The 14,159-nt window shown below is 44.4% G+C and overlaps 2 protein-coding genes across 15 annotated transcripts in view; one reads left to right on the forward strand and one right to left on the reverse strand.

Moving 5' to 3' along the window:
* Positions 1–3,014, reverse strand: part of LOC115189848 (heat shock 70 kDa protein 14-like) — a 49,638-nt gene extending 46,624 nt beyond the window's left edge. The window contains exons 1-2 of the mRNA XM_029748371.1: positions 2,892–3,014; positions 2,515–2,595 (exon numbers count right to left, since the gene is read on the reverse strand). Coding sequence (XP_029604231.1) covers positions 2,515–2,595; positions 2,892–2,984 — 174 coding nt within the window. The 5' untranslated portion in view covers positions 2,985–3,014. The remainder of the gene's footprint in view (positions 1–2,514; positions 2,596–2,891) is intronic.
* Positions 1–14,159, forward strand: part of LOC115189842 (protein artemis) — a 162,185-nt gene that overhangs the window by 73,495 nt on the left and 74,531 nt on the right. The gene's annotated exons all lie outside the window — the stretch shown is intronic.

Genomic DNA, 14,159 nt, shown 5'->3' on the forward strand with positions numbered 1-14,159 from the left:
CATTTGGAAAACAGGACTAATCAACTTGGCTATTTAAGCTCTGAATATCAGCTACCCAACTTTATCAGGAGCTCTTCAGCCTATTTGTAATGTTTTTACACAACGGGAAATAGTATTTTCCATTTCGCCATGATCAGCTTGTCAAATTGAAGGATACAAACTTGAAACCACTGATCAATGAGGTGAAACTCCAAGACAACAGTTGTGATTGTCCATTACATATTGACCATTTTACTTTGATCAGTCCTGTTTTTAGGATAAGTTGTTTGTTAACATGACAGCGTATGTTTCATTTGACTGGGCACCATTTAGGTCCGGCTATCTGATCGGAGAAACCAGCACGAAGTGTCCATCTCATTACATTGTATCTCCAGCCTGGAGGCGACAGAAAAGGACACATACTATTTCTAACAAATCCTAAATCTGCTACATGATTTAGCAGCGTTACGTCTCCAACAATACTCTGGAGAGGAGCGCGGCAGCGTTACGTCTCCAACAATACTCTGGAGAGGAGCGCGGCGGCGTGACGTCTCCAACAATACTCTGGAGAGGAGCGCGGCGACGTGACGTCTCCAACAATACTCTGGAGAGGAGCGCGGCAGCGTTACGTCTAGAACAATATTCTGGAGAGGAGCGCGGCAGCGTTACGTCTCCAACAATACTCTGGAGAGGAGCGCGGCAGCGTTACGTCTCCAACAATACTCTGGAGAGGAGCGCGGCAGCGTTACGCCTCCAACAATACTCTGGAGGAGCGCGGCGGCGGTACGTCTCCAACAATACTCTGGAGAGGAGGGCTGGGAATGAACAAGCTAAATATTTAGCGTCCCTGCCTTTGACAAAGTGGCCATTATTTATCACAGGGCTGCATCAGCGCTCACCTAGAAAGCCCTTATACCACTGGGTGAGAGAAATGGTCATTGTTTTTGGGCAGAATTATTTCAAATCAAATTATAACAGCACATGGCCTAGATGTGAGGTGTTATGTGTTGTTGGAGGTGCATCTTGGTCAGTTCAGCTCAGAAAATGCCACCCTTGTCAATCTACCACCACAGACGGGGCCTAATGAGCTGGCTGGCCGGCCGTGGTGTCGAGATCCTGAGGCCCATTGTCGTGCCATTCATCCGCCGCCATCACCTCATGTTTTAGTATGATCCTGCACAGCCTCATGTGGCAAGGATCTGTTAACAAGCTGACAGCTGAAAACATCCCAGTTCTTCAGTGGCCAGTATTCTCAGACATGTCACCCTATGAGCATGTTTGGGATGCTCTGGATAGACGTGTACGACAGCGTGTTCCAGTTCCCGCCAATATCCAGAAACTTCGCACAGCCATTGAAGAGGAGTGGGACAACATTCTGAAGGCCACCATCAACAGCCTGATCAACTCTATGCGAAAGAGATGTGTCATGCTGCATGAGGTAAATGGTGGTCACACCAGATGCTGACTGGTTCTGATCCAGACCCACTACCTTTTTAAAACAAGGTAACTTACCAGATGCATGTCTGTATTCCCAGTCATGTGAAATCCATAGATTAGGGCCTTATGAATTTATTCCCTTATATGAACTGTAACTCAGTAAAATCTTTGAAATTGTTGCATTTATATTTTTGAAAAGCTAGTCTGGTAAAGAGCTGCTTTTGTCTTAAAGGGGCATTGTCCTATTTCTAAAACAGGCTTGAAGGCATAAGGTAGCGTACATGTTAGTATGGTTCTCCGTATGGTAATAATGACACTGCATTTAATTTGCAAAGTGGTTTCTTGCATTATATAATACAATTTCAGTTACCCATTTGGCCAATTATGTTAGATAATGTCAAGGGATTTGAGCTTTCAGACAAGTAAAACACCAGTCCTAAAATGGTTAATGTCAGTCAAGCCATGCATTAGCCATTTTAATTGATCACAGTAAGGTACTTAATTGTTACCCAGATATGATATTGAGATCAAAACGGCTGCCTTGCAACTTTAAAGTGGGTACAGCCTCAGCGTTCAGAGAGATTTAAAGGAAAGTCTTCGCTAGGAAGACCTGAAATCTGCACACTGGAGAAAGACATGAGGGATTGTACACAGGTGTTCGGCGCATGCTCGATAGCTAATTAGCACAGGTGGTCGTCTCTAGTCTTCCATCTGTTTCTGGAAACAAGCCCTAACTCCGCAGAGATACCGCCGTGCGGGAGCACTAACGTTATCAAGGTGTGTATCAACCTAACCTGTTCTTTATCGCTGATATGAAAGACAAGGGTTAGGGTTAACCCTAACGCGGAGATAGTGCTCCCGTTGATATGAAAGACAAGGTCCCTGTGCTCCAAAACCACCCCGCCTGTGAAGCATTTTAATGTTCAGACGGAGCATAAAACCCCTACAGGAGACGTCTTCCTTCGATGAGACAAAACCGCCTCCTAAAGTTTATTTTGTCCATCCCCACCAAATTGTATTGGTCACATACAAATATTTAGCAGATGTAACAGTTGAGCTAACTAAACTGAGACCTTATGTTAGCTCGTTGTATGCTACCTGTTCCGTGTCCCGGTAAGCCACCACCGCAGGAGTGACTCGGTCCCCGGCGTCATTGGCGACCACCTCCGCTCGGCCATCCTGCACAAAACACAACATTACTGTGAAAACCCTTCACCCTGCCCCACCGCCCCGGCTTCACCACCCTGGCTTCACCGATAACAACATCTCAAACACCAAGCCAGTTATTTTATCGTTAGCTTGCTAGATGGCTAACACCGGTAGCCAACTCATTCACCATGCTAACATTGGCTAGCTACCGGTAACGTTGTCATGTTTAACCGGATCTTTGCGGACCTCCTAAATAAATCGCTTCATAACTGAAAAAAAAGAGACTAGTCCCACCACTAAAAACGTTAGTACAGGCAGCACAATACCTTAAAAATAGCTACACAGGCACATGTGTAGCCGAAATGTACTCCTATAGCCGCCATGCTTGTTGAGAAACTACTGCGAAGGTTAAAGTTCATTTGACTTTAAACCAATCAGAGTAACACGGTGCAGAAACTGACTCAATATTCAGCCAATCCGAGATGTTTCCTGAAACCAATCAGAAGAGGTCCTTGTGTCTGGCGTCAGCTGTTGTAGTCTGCATCCGGTACCGGAGAGTTGCTGCTGTTTCTTATTTTAACGTTTATTTAACTCGGCAACTCAGTTAACACATTCTTATGTACAATGACGGCCTCCAAAAGGCCTCCTGGGGGACTGGGATTAAAAATACATTAAATACAAATATAGGAATCCTGTCTAGTAGAGAGCCTCTATAGTTGGTTCTGTTGTGTAGTAGAGATCCTCTATAGCTGGTTATGTTGTGTAGTAGAGATCCTCTATAGCTGGTTATGTTGTGTAGTAGAGATCCTCTATAGCTGGTTCTGTTGTGTAGTAGAGATCCTCTATAGCTGGTTCTGTTGTGTAGTAGAGATCCTCTATAGCTGGTTCTGTTGTGTAGTAGAGATCCTCTATAGCTGGTTCTGTTGTGTAGTAGAGATCCTCTATAGCTGGTTCTGTTGTGTAGTAGAGATCCTCTATAGCTGGTTCTGTTGTGTAGTAGAGATCCTCTATAGCTGGTTCTGTTGTGTAGTAGAGATCCTCTATAGCTGGTTCTGTTGTGTGGTAGAGATCCTCTATAGCTGGTTCTGTTGTGTAGTGGAGATCCTCTATAGCTGGTTCTGTTGTGTATTAGAGATCCTCTATAGCTGGTTCTGTTGTGTAGTAGAGATCCTCTATAGCTGGTTCTGTTGTGTAGTAGAGATCCTCTATAGTTGGTTCTGTTGTGTAGTAGATATCCTCTATAGTTGGTTCTGTTGTGTAGTAGAGATCCTCTATAGTTGGTTCTGTTGTGTAGTAGAGATCCTCTATAGCTGGTTCTGTTGTGTAGTAGAGATCCTCTATAGCTGGTTCTGTTGTGTAGTAGAGATCCTCTATAGTTGGTTGTGTAGTGGAGATCCTCTATAGCTGGTTCTGTTGTGTAGTAGAGAGCCTCTATAGTTGGTTGTGTAGTGGAGATCCTCTATAGCTGGTTCTGTTGTGTAGTAGAGATCCTCTATAGTTGGTTCTGTTGTGTAGTAGAGATCCTCTATAGTTGGTTCTGTTGTGTAGTAGAGATCCTCTATAGTTGGTTGTGTAGTAGAGATCCTCTATAGTTGGTTCTGTTGTGTAGTAGAGATCCTCTATAGTTGGTTCTGTTGTGTAGTAGAGATCCTCTATAGTTGGTTATACAGTTGAAGTCAGAAGTTTACATACACTTTGGTTGAAGTCATTAACTCGTTTTTCAACCACTCCACAAATGTCTTGTTCACAAACTATAGTTTTGGCAAGTCGGTTAGGACATCTACTTTGTTCATGACACAAGTCATTTTTCCAACAATTGTTTAGACCTGCAGGTCACCTTCTTGGTTCTCGAAGACCAGAGGATTCAGTGGAATTACAACATGTTGCTGTAGATGTACTACAATAACTTACTGTTTATAAATAACAGCAATTTGCTGTATTTTTAGAGTACATGTACACCTTCCTGATTACAATATATTGTGCATCTATTTTACAGTAATTACTTGTATGTACGAAATTTACAGGATTTACATGGCAACTCGAATTGCCGATTATTTCACTTATAATTCACTGTATCACTATTCCAGTGGGTCAGAAGTTGACTGTGCCTTTAAACGGCTTGGAAAATTCCAGAAAATGATGTCATGGCTTTAGAAGCTTCTGATAGGAAAATGGACATAATTTGAGTCAATTGGAGGTGTACCTGTGGACGCATTTCAAGGCCTACCTTCAAACTCAGTGCCTCTTTGCTTGACATCATGGGAAAATCAAAAGAAATCAGCCAATACCTCAGAAAAAAAATGTAGACCTCCACAAGTCTGGTTCATCCTTGGTAGTAATTTCCAAATGCCTGAAGGTACCACGTTCATCTGTACAAACAATAATACGCAAGTATAAACACCATGGGACCACGCAGCCGTCATACCGCTCAGGAAGGAGACGCGTTCTGTCTCCTAGAGATGAATGTACTTTGGTGCGAAAAGTGCAAATCAATCCCAGAACAACAGCAAATGACCTTGTAAAGATGCTGGAGGAAACGTTTGCGAAGATGCTGGAGGAAACAGGTACAAAAGTATCTATATCCACAGTAAAACGAGTCCTATATCGACATAACCTGAAAGGCCGCTCAGCAAGGAAGAAGCCACTGCTGCAAACTGCACATGGGGACAAAGATTGTACTTTTTTGAGAAATGTCCTCAGGTCTGATGAAACAAAAATAGAACTGTTTGGCCATAATGACCATAGTTATGTTTGGAGGAAAAAGGGGGAGGCTTGCAAACCGAAGAACACCATCCCAACCGTGAAGCACGGGGGTGGCAGCATCATGTTGTGGGGGTGCTTTGCTGCAGGAGGGACTGCTGCACTTCACAAAATAGATGGCCTCATGAGAAAGGAAAATTATGTGGATATATTGCAGCAACATCTCAATACATCAGTCAGGAAGTTAAAGCTTGGTCACAAATGGGTCTTCCAAATGGACAATGACCCCAAGCATACTTCCAAAGTTGTGGCAAAATGGCAGGACATCAAAGTCAAGGTATTGGAGTGGCCATCACAAATCCCTGACCTCAATCTTATAGAAAATTTGTGGGCAGAATTGAAAAAGTGTGTGCGAGCAAAGAGGCCAACAAACCTGACTCAGTTACACCAGCTCTGTCAGGAGGAATGGGCCAACATTCACCCAACTGATTGTGGGAAGCTTGTGGAAGGTTACCCAAAACGTTTGTCCCAAGTTGAACAATTTAAAGGCAACGCTACCAAATACTAATTGAGTGTATGTAAGCTTCTGACCCACTGGTAATGTGATGAAAGAAATTAAAGCTGAAATAAATAATTCTCTCTACTATTACTCTGACATTTCACATTCTTAAAATAAAGTGGTGATCCTAACTGACCTAAGACAGCGAATTTTTACTCTGATTAAATGTCAGGAATTGTGAAAAACTGAGTTTAAATGTATTTGGCTAAGGTGTATGTTAACTTCCGACTCCAACTGTGTGTAAATGTGATGTTTCCATTTTTTTGTTTTTTAAACACTTTCCAAAAATTCAAAAAGACAGTTTTGCTTTGTTATTCTGGGGTATTGTGTGTAGATTGAGGGGGGAAAAAACAATTGTGTTAATTTTAGAATAAGGCTGTAACGTCACAAAATGTGGAAAAAGTCAAGGGGTCTGAATACTTGTATAATGCACTGTAGGTGCACTGCACTCCTATATGATTAATTTAGAGTTATTAATTAATCATTCACAATTTGACAAGCACTCGATTTTCCCAGCGGCATCCCCTTTGTGTGGCCGTAATGCAACCTAAAGAATTCCATGTCTTTTGTGGCCGTTGTGCCCTTGGGCTAGATATAATAATTATAGTTCCCTTCTCCCTGAGTGCTGCGTGCTCCAAAGCACTCCTCACTCACATGGCTCTCCATCACTCGACTGGTTCTTTCTCACAGGCTACTAGTGAAAACAGACAGATTGGGGACGCAACTGTATGCGTCCTGATCCAATTCCAAGGTGCATATTGAAGATATTGAAAACTGTCCACATTTACTTTTCATCAGCCAACAAGATGAGTAGGCCTAACAAACAGCAAAAGCACTAGCCTGTCAATCTACTATCCCCCATAGTACAAAAGTTGACCTATTATACTCTGAGTGAGAAATACAATTACAAAACATAGTCTGGGACAGTTGTGGGATGTGATAGATCCCACATTAATACAACCAGTAGCATCAAAAAACCGTTTTGAAGCAATGAGGCTGACACAACAGATCAGAACGTTCAGCTTAAAATGTTAATAAACTGTTTGTCACAACATCCACAGAAGGGGGCGCCTCTCCTCGGTCGAGCGGCGCTCGGCGGTCGTCGTCGCCGGCCTACTAGCTGCCACCGATCTGTGTTTCAGTGTCTATTAGTTATGTCTGTTTTTGTTTGCACCTGTTTTGTGTTTGTCATTAGTGGGGGGGTTATTTAGTCTGTCTGTGTTTAGCTAGGATTTGTGCGGGATTGTTCGTTGTTACGTGTGGTGTTACGTTGATTGTCTAGGCATTAGGGTTGTCGGGCTGTGCCCCGTCTGCCTTTTGTGCGGAGCTTCTTTTATTCATTCTTTCTGACTGTTATGCTCCCAGCTGTATATGAATCTTGGACTTATTAAATTAAGTTTGTTCTCACGGACCTCCGTCTCCTGCGCTTGACTCACTCCTTAAACTGTTCATTCCGCTCGTGACACTGTTAGATTATTTATTCACATTATCAGCGAAGCAATGCACACCCGGCAGGAGGCTAGAAGTTCTATTAGCTGAAAAACACCATGATCAAAAGTGACCGCAAATGGGATTATGCAGGTAATGCTTTTATTATAAAGGTGCATTTTTATGGTGAAAATGATCTTCCTCAAACTGGAAACTCACACACTGTTTATGTGTACCAGTTAGGCTCTTGTAAAGCGAATTAATCTGCTTAATTTTAGGAATTTATTTGGCCACTTTAGTTGTGATACAACCCTTATCAAAACATATAGGCCTATGAGCTAGGCTACATGAGGTGTGATTTGAAAAAGTTGCAAAAAAAGGCATTGTTTCTTGAGTATCACATAACTCTTGGCGTACAGATAAGAGCCGTTTGGGTGTGACCGCAGCATGTGAGACATCCCATGGTTTTACTAACTGCAGGAAGTCAGCTGAATGGAAACTTGCAGAATGGATCATATTATAGTGTGAACTGTGACGAACGCAGTTATATGGTGCTATCTTATATCTGCATAGACTAACCAATCGCCTTGTACACATTATGTTCCGCCCTTGTTTCCACCCAACTGCTAAACTGCCACGAAAACAGAGGTTGTACTGCCTATAAAAGCAGAGAGCCAACTCTGTTTGTTGGGCTTTCAACTCAACTGTTGAAAGCCCATTTTGGCAAATCTTATAAAGTTGCTGTTTGAAGAAATCTACATTCTCTTTTCTTTTGGTTGAATTTCCACCACAGTCTCAAATATGAACACTGCCCATATCCACTCGTGCAGAGAAAAGATGTAGCTCGGTTTTGGTAACCTTTCCAAAGCCTTGCACTTCCTTTGTCTGACTTTTGTTTCTCACTATCTGTGAATGTTTGAGTGCTGAGAACACTTGTTCCTCTTGGTCTCCCTACATTTGGATGAACGGAGAGCATAGAAAGGATTGCAGGTGATCTCTGCTTCCATCAACATAAAAGTAGCAACGTCCAGGAAACTGGGGAGTTCTTGACTGTTGTTCAAGGTTTAGGTAACTTGTCTGTTCTACTGAGAAACTGCCCAGTCAGGGAGTTTTTAACTAGCTTCTGATTCTCTTCAGTCATTTAATATCTGAAGACCTTTAACATGAGCTACAGCATCCTGACAGGCATTCCAAAAATCTGAAAGTCTGAGTCCTACAGCGTCCTTAGGTTGATGTTTGCAAGCTTTTCTCTAAATCCCCTCTGTATGACAAATGGCTGGCCATATCTATGGTTGAGTTTGTTCCCCGCATCTTTGTAGGCCTCGTCATCATTTCTGTAGAAAGTACCATCCAGGGTCTTACGAGCCGGGCCGAAGCTTTCCACTCAAATAATTGAATCCCCATTGAATACAAATGGCTCTGGCATTGGAAGTCAGGGCTATGCTATCTTGGAAGGCTTGAGCCAGAGAAGTCCCCATGAGGTGATGATGCTGGGGCATTGTAAGGTTGTTGGGTAGTAGTTGGAGATGTATGTTGTTCTTCAGTAATGTTGTCGGCAGTTTGGAAGCTAGTTTCCCATACTACCTCCTGGTTGTAGGCCTCCAAAACCTGGCCCGAGCTGCCCTTACGTCTCTTTGTCTGTAATCGTTACAACTCACATTTCTGAGCTTCAAGATCCTTCCTTTGTTTCCTTTTTGTTTCTTTTCCTCCAGCAACACTTCCTCCTAAACTTCCTGGCAGCTCCGCTGCTGCGTCTGCACGTTTGGCTGCCATATATAAGGCTATGGAGTGATGGCTGGACTGAACTCTGGGCTTGTGATTCATTTGTGAGACAGTAGATCCGTAAATGGAGCAAGCGTAGTCGGATCAAGTAAATCTGCTGTAACTGCCTCACATGGGTCAACAAGACGCCTTAACTCAGTTGACGGTGTGATCTCGAATTTCAAGATAGACGATCATGACATCCTCCTTTTCCTTTCTCCAATGTGTGGATCAGAAATGCCAGCTGGCGCGCTAACGTCTGACTTTAGCTGCTCTCTTACTTTGCGGGCTTGGATCTTCCATTGGTCATACATGGAGATGAGTCTTTTTATTCATTTTTCTGTGCCTCTTCTCTTTGCAATGCATTTTGTATGTCGGGATCTTTGGTCGGACAGAGATTTGAAGGCCTTGAGGTTCCTCGTAGACATCTTGAAGTTGATCTTGGTCATTTACGGCTTGAATTTGTTCCTCTAGGCGATGTCTCTCTGTAGTCTCCATTTAATTTCCTTAAGCTCTTGAATTTCATGTTGAAAACATTTAATCTGCTTCTCTAACTCTCCTAAAATTGAAGGAGAGGTGACTGACTGCCATTTTAAATTTAATTTACAATGAACTTGTGATAGAATAATTTGTATGTTTAAGATAATGACTAAAGTATTCCACCCTGAAACCATATAATTGTATGAAATGTGTTAAGAGTCATAATTCAATAATGTGTGTGACTAGGCCATTGTTTTACTATTTCGCAATATGAGCTGGGTATAGTTTGCAACATTCAAGGACAACTGAACTGTCGACTTGTGATAACGTTGAAACTAATAACTGGAAAGAGGCCTCCCCACCCTAGGGAGGAGAAAAACTGTTAGAAACGGCTTGCAGAAGATGATGAAACGTGTTGCAGAAGGGTGATAAACAATGTATGTGAACTGTGGAAAAATACAGCCCACCTAAAGAGAGGTGGAGTTTCTACTGGTGTGTGTGTGTGTGTGTGTGTGTGTGTACGACCCTGCCTCACAGAGTACGACCCTGCCTCACACAGGAAGCGGCGCAGGTCCTAATCCAGGAACTTGTCATCTCCCGTCTGGATTACTGCAACTCACTGTTGGCGGGGCTCCCTGCTTGTGCCATTAAACCCCTACAACTCATCCAGAACGCCGCAGCCCGTCTGGTGTTCAACCTTCCCAAGTTCTCTCACGTCACCCCGCTCCTCCGCACACTCCACTGGCTTCCAGTTGAAGCTCGCATGCGCTACAAGACCATGGTGCTTGCCTACGGAGCTGTGAGGGGAACGGCACCTCCGTACCTTCAGGCTCTGATCAGTCCCTACACCCAAAGAAGGGCACTGCGTTCATCCACCTCTGGCCTGCTTGCCTCCCTACCTCTGCGGAAGCACAGTTCCCGCTCTGTTCAGTCAAAACTGTTCGCTGCTCTGGCACCCCAATGGTGGAACAAGCTCCCTCCCTCACACCTGAAACCCCACCTCTTTAAGGAATACCTGGGATAGGATAAAGTACATTTACATTTAAGTCATTTAGCAGACGCTCTTATCCAGAGCGACTTACAAATTGGTGCATTCACCTTATGATATCCAGTGGAACAACCACTTTACAATAGTGCATCTAAATCTTTTGAGGGGGGGGGGTTAGAAGGATTACTTTATCCTATCCCAGGTATTCCTTAAAGAGGTGGGGTTTCAGGTGTCTCCGGAAGGTGGTGATTGACTCCGCTGTCCTGGCGTCGTGAGGGAGTTTGTTCCACCATTGGGGTGCCAGAGCAGCGAACAGTTTTGACTGGGCTGAGCGGGAACTGTGCTTCCTCAGAGGTAGGGAGGCGAGCAGGCCAGAGGTGGATGAACGCAGTGCCCTTGTTTGGGTGTAGGGCCTGATCAGAGCCTGAAGGTACGGAGGTGCCGTTCCCCTCACAGCTCCGTAGGCAAGCACCATGGACTTGTAGCGCATGCGAGCTTCAACTGGAAGCCAGTGGAGAGAGCGGAGGAGCGGGGTGACGTGAGAGAACTTGGGAAGGTTGAACACCAGACGGGCTGTGGCGTTCTGGATGAGTTGTAGGGGTTTAATGGCACAGGCAGGGAGCCCAGCCAACAGCGAGTTGCAGTAATCCAGACGGGAGATGACAAGTGCCTGGACTAGGACCTGCGCCGCTTCCTGTGTGAGGCAGGGTCATACTCTGCGAATGTTGTAGAGCATGAACCTACAGGATCGGGTCACCGCCTTGATGTTAGTGGAGAACGACAGGGTGTTGTCCAGGGTCACGCCAAGGTTCTTAGCACTCTGGGAGGAGGACACAAGGGAGTTGTCAACCGTGATGGTGAGATCATGGAACGGGCAGTCCTTCCCCTGGAGGAAGAGCAGCTCCATCTTGCCGAGGTTCAGCTTGAGGTGGTGAGCCGTCATCCACACTGATATGTCTGCCAGACATGCAGAGATGCGATTCGCCACCTGGTTATCAGAAGGGGGAAAGGAGAAGATTAATTGTGTGTCGTCTGCGTAGCAATGATAGGAGAGACCATGTGAGGATATGACCGAGCCAAGTGACTTGGTGTATAGTGAGAATAGGAGAGGGCCTAGAACAAAGCCCTGGGGGACACCAGTGGTGAGAGCACGTGGTGCGGAGACAGATTCTCGCCACGCCACCTCGTAGGAGCGACCTGTCAGGTAGGACGCAATCCAAGCGTGGGCCGCGCCGGAGATGCCCAGCTCGGAGAGGGTGGAGAGGAGGATCTGATGGTTCACAGTATCAAAGGCAGCAGATAGGTCTAGAAGGATGAGAGCAGAGGAGAGAGAGTTAGCTTTAGCAGTGCGGAGAGCCTCCGTGACACAGAGAAGAGCAGTCTCAGTTGAATGCCCAGTCTTGAAACCTGACTGATTAGGATCAAGAAGGTCATTCTGAGAGAGATAGCAGGAGAGCTGGCCAAGGACGGCACGTTCAAGAGTTTTGGAGAGAAAAGAAAGAAGGGATACTGGTCTGTAGTTGTTGATATCGGAGGGATCGAGTGTAGGTTTTTTCAGAAGGGGTGCAACTCTCGCTCTCTTGAAGACGGAAGGGACGTAGCCAGCGGTCAAGGATGAGTTGATGAGCGAGGTGAGGTAGGGGAGAAGGTCTCCGGAAATGGTCTGGAGAAGAGAGGAGGGGATAGGGTCAAGTGGGCAGGTTGTTGGGCGGCCGGCCGTCACGAGACGCGAGATTTCATCTGGAGAGAGAGGGGAGAAAGAGGTCAAAGCACAGGGTAGGGCAGTGTGAGCAGGACGAGCGGTGTCGTTTGGCTTAGCAAACGAGGATCGGATGTCATCAGCCTTCTTTTCAAAATGGTTGACGAAGTCATCCGCAGAGAGAGAGGAGGGGGGGGAGGGGGAGGAGGATTCAGGAGGGAGGAGAAGGTAGCAAAGAGCTTCCTAGGGTTAGAGGCAGATGCTTGGAATTTAGAGTGGTAGAAAGTGGCTTTAGCAGCAGAGACAGAAGAGGAAAATGTAGAGAGGAGGGCGTGAAAGGATGCCAGGTCCGCAGGGAGGCGAGTTTTCCTCCATTTCCGCTCGGCTGCCCGGAGCCCTGTTCCTTCTAACCCTCCCCCCAAAAAAATATATAGATGTACTATTGTAAAGTGGTTGTTCCACTGGATATCATAAGGTGATTGCACCAATTTGTAAGTCGCTCTGGATAAGAGCGTCTGCTAAATGACGTAAATGTAAAATGTGTGTGTGTGTGTGTGTGTGTGTGTGCTATATAAAGATTGTTCTCATTTTGAAGTCAGAGCGCTCTCTGAATAAAGGACTGATCTATTGCAGAATCTGAGACTTTGTCTAATTATTTATTAACCGGAGATTTACGACCTCTGGGGAAATAGACAAAGCTTGAGTGATAGTTGAGTTCAACCACTGAGATTAGCAAAAGTCTCGGGACAACTTGGGAGAAAGACACATTAGCACATATGCCAATTTAAATATCCAAATATCAATATAACGCTGTATCAACATAGCTGAATTCACTCTACTATACAGTATATGGGTATCAAATCCTTACAAACATGCTTGAATCAACCGTAAATCAATCGGACAACAATATACAGCCGTCCTTAATACTTTTAGACGATGGGAAAGTACCTTTTAGTTATGTCCATAGGTGTTTTAATGTCACATGCACAAGTACAGTGAAATGCCTTTCTTGCAAACTCAAAACCCAACAATGGAGTAAGAAATCTGAAACACATAGTAAGCATACTATAATATTTAAAAAGTCGGTTCCAATTAGAGGTCAACCGATTAATCGGAATGGCCGATTAATTAGGGCCGATTTCAAGTTTTCATAACAATCGGTAAACTGTATTTTTGGACACCGATTTGCCTAATATATATATATATATATATTTTTTTTTTTACACCTTTATTTAACTAGGCAAGTCAGATTAAGAACACATTCTTATTTTCAATGACGGCCTAGGAATGGGGGTCCAATATTGAAACACAGTAAATACCTTGTTCTCTTTCCAGATAGGTGCTGAGTTTGATGTTGTTGATTGGACGCTTCAACAACCTTAACAAAAAAGTTATTTTTCTTTTTTCTCTCTCCCGTTTCCCATATGCCTTTTGCTGGTAAAAACAGAGAAGGAAACAAAAAAACTGCAGTCAAAATAAAAAAAAGTCACACTAAACTGTCAAATATACAGTGAGGATTGAAAGCTTATAAAATAAAAGTCAAATATAGAGCACAGTGTGATACACTCGTTTCAAGGGGTTTGTTTACAAGTAGTACAGAGTTAGGTAGGAGAATGTAGGTAGGGAGAATGTAGGTAGGGGAATGTAGGTAGGGGAATGTAGGTAGGAGAATGTAGGTAGGGAGAATGTAGGTAGGGGAATGTAGGTAGGGGAATGTAGGTAGGAGAATGTAGGCAGGAGAATGTAGGCAGGAGAATGTAGGCAGGAGAATGTAGGCAGGAGAATGTAGGCAGGAGAAGGTAGGCAGGCGAATGTAGGTAGGAGAATGTAGGCAGGGGAATGTAGGCAGGGGAATGTAGGCAGGAGAATGTAGGCAGGAGAATGTAGGTAAGGGAATGTAGGTAGGAGAAGGTAGGCAGGGGAATGTAGGCAGGAGAATGTAGGTGTATGTTTGTATTTTCTATATCTATGTAGAGCTA

Source organism: Salmo trutta, unplaced genomic scaffold, assembly GCF_901001165.1.
Source record: "Salmo trutta unplaced genomic scaffold, fSalTru1.1, whole genome shotgun sequence".
Taxonomy (NCBI): domain Eukaryota; kingdom Metazoa; phylum Chordata; class Actinopteri; order Salmoniformes; family Salmonidae; genus Salmo; species Salmo trutta.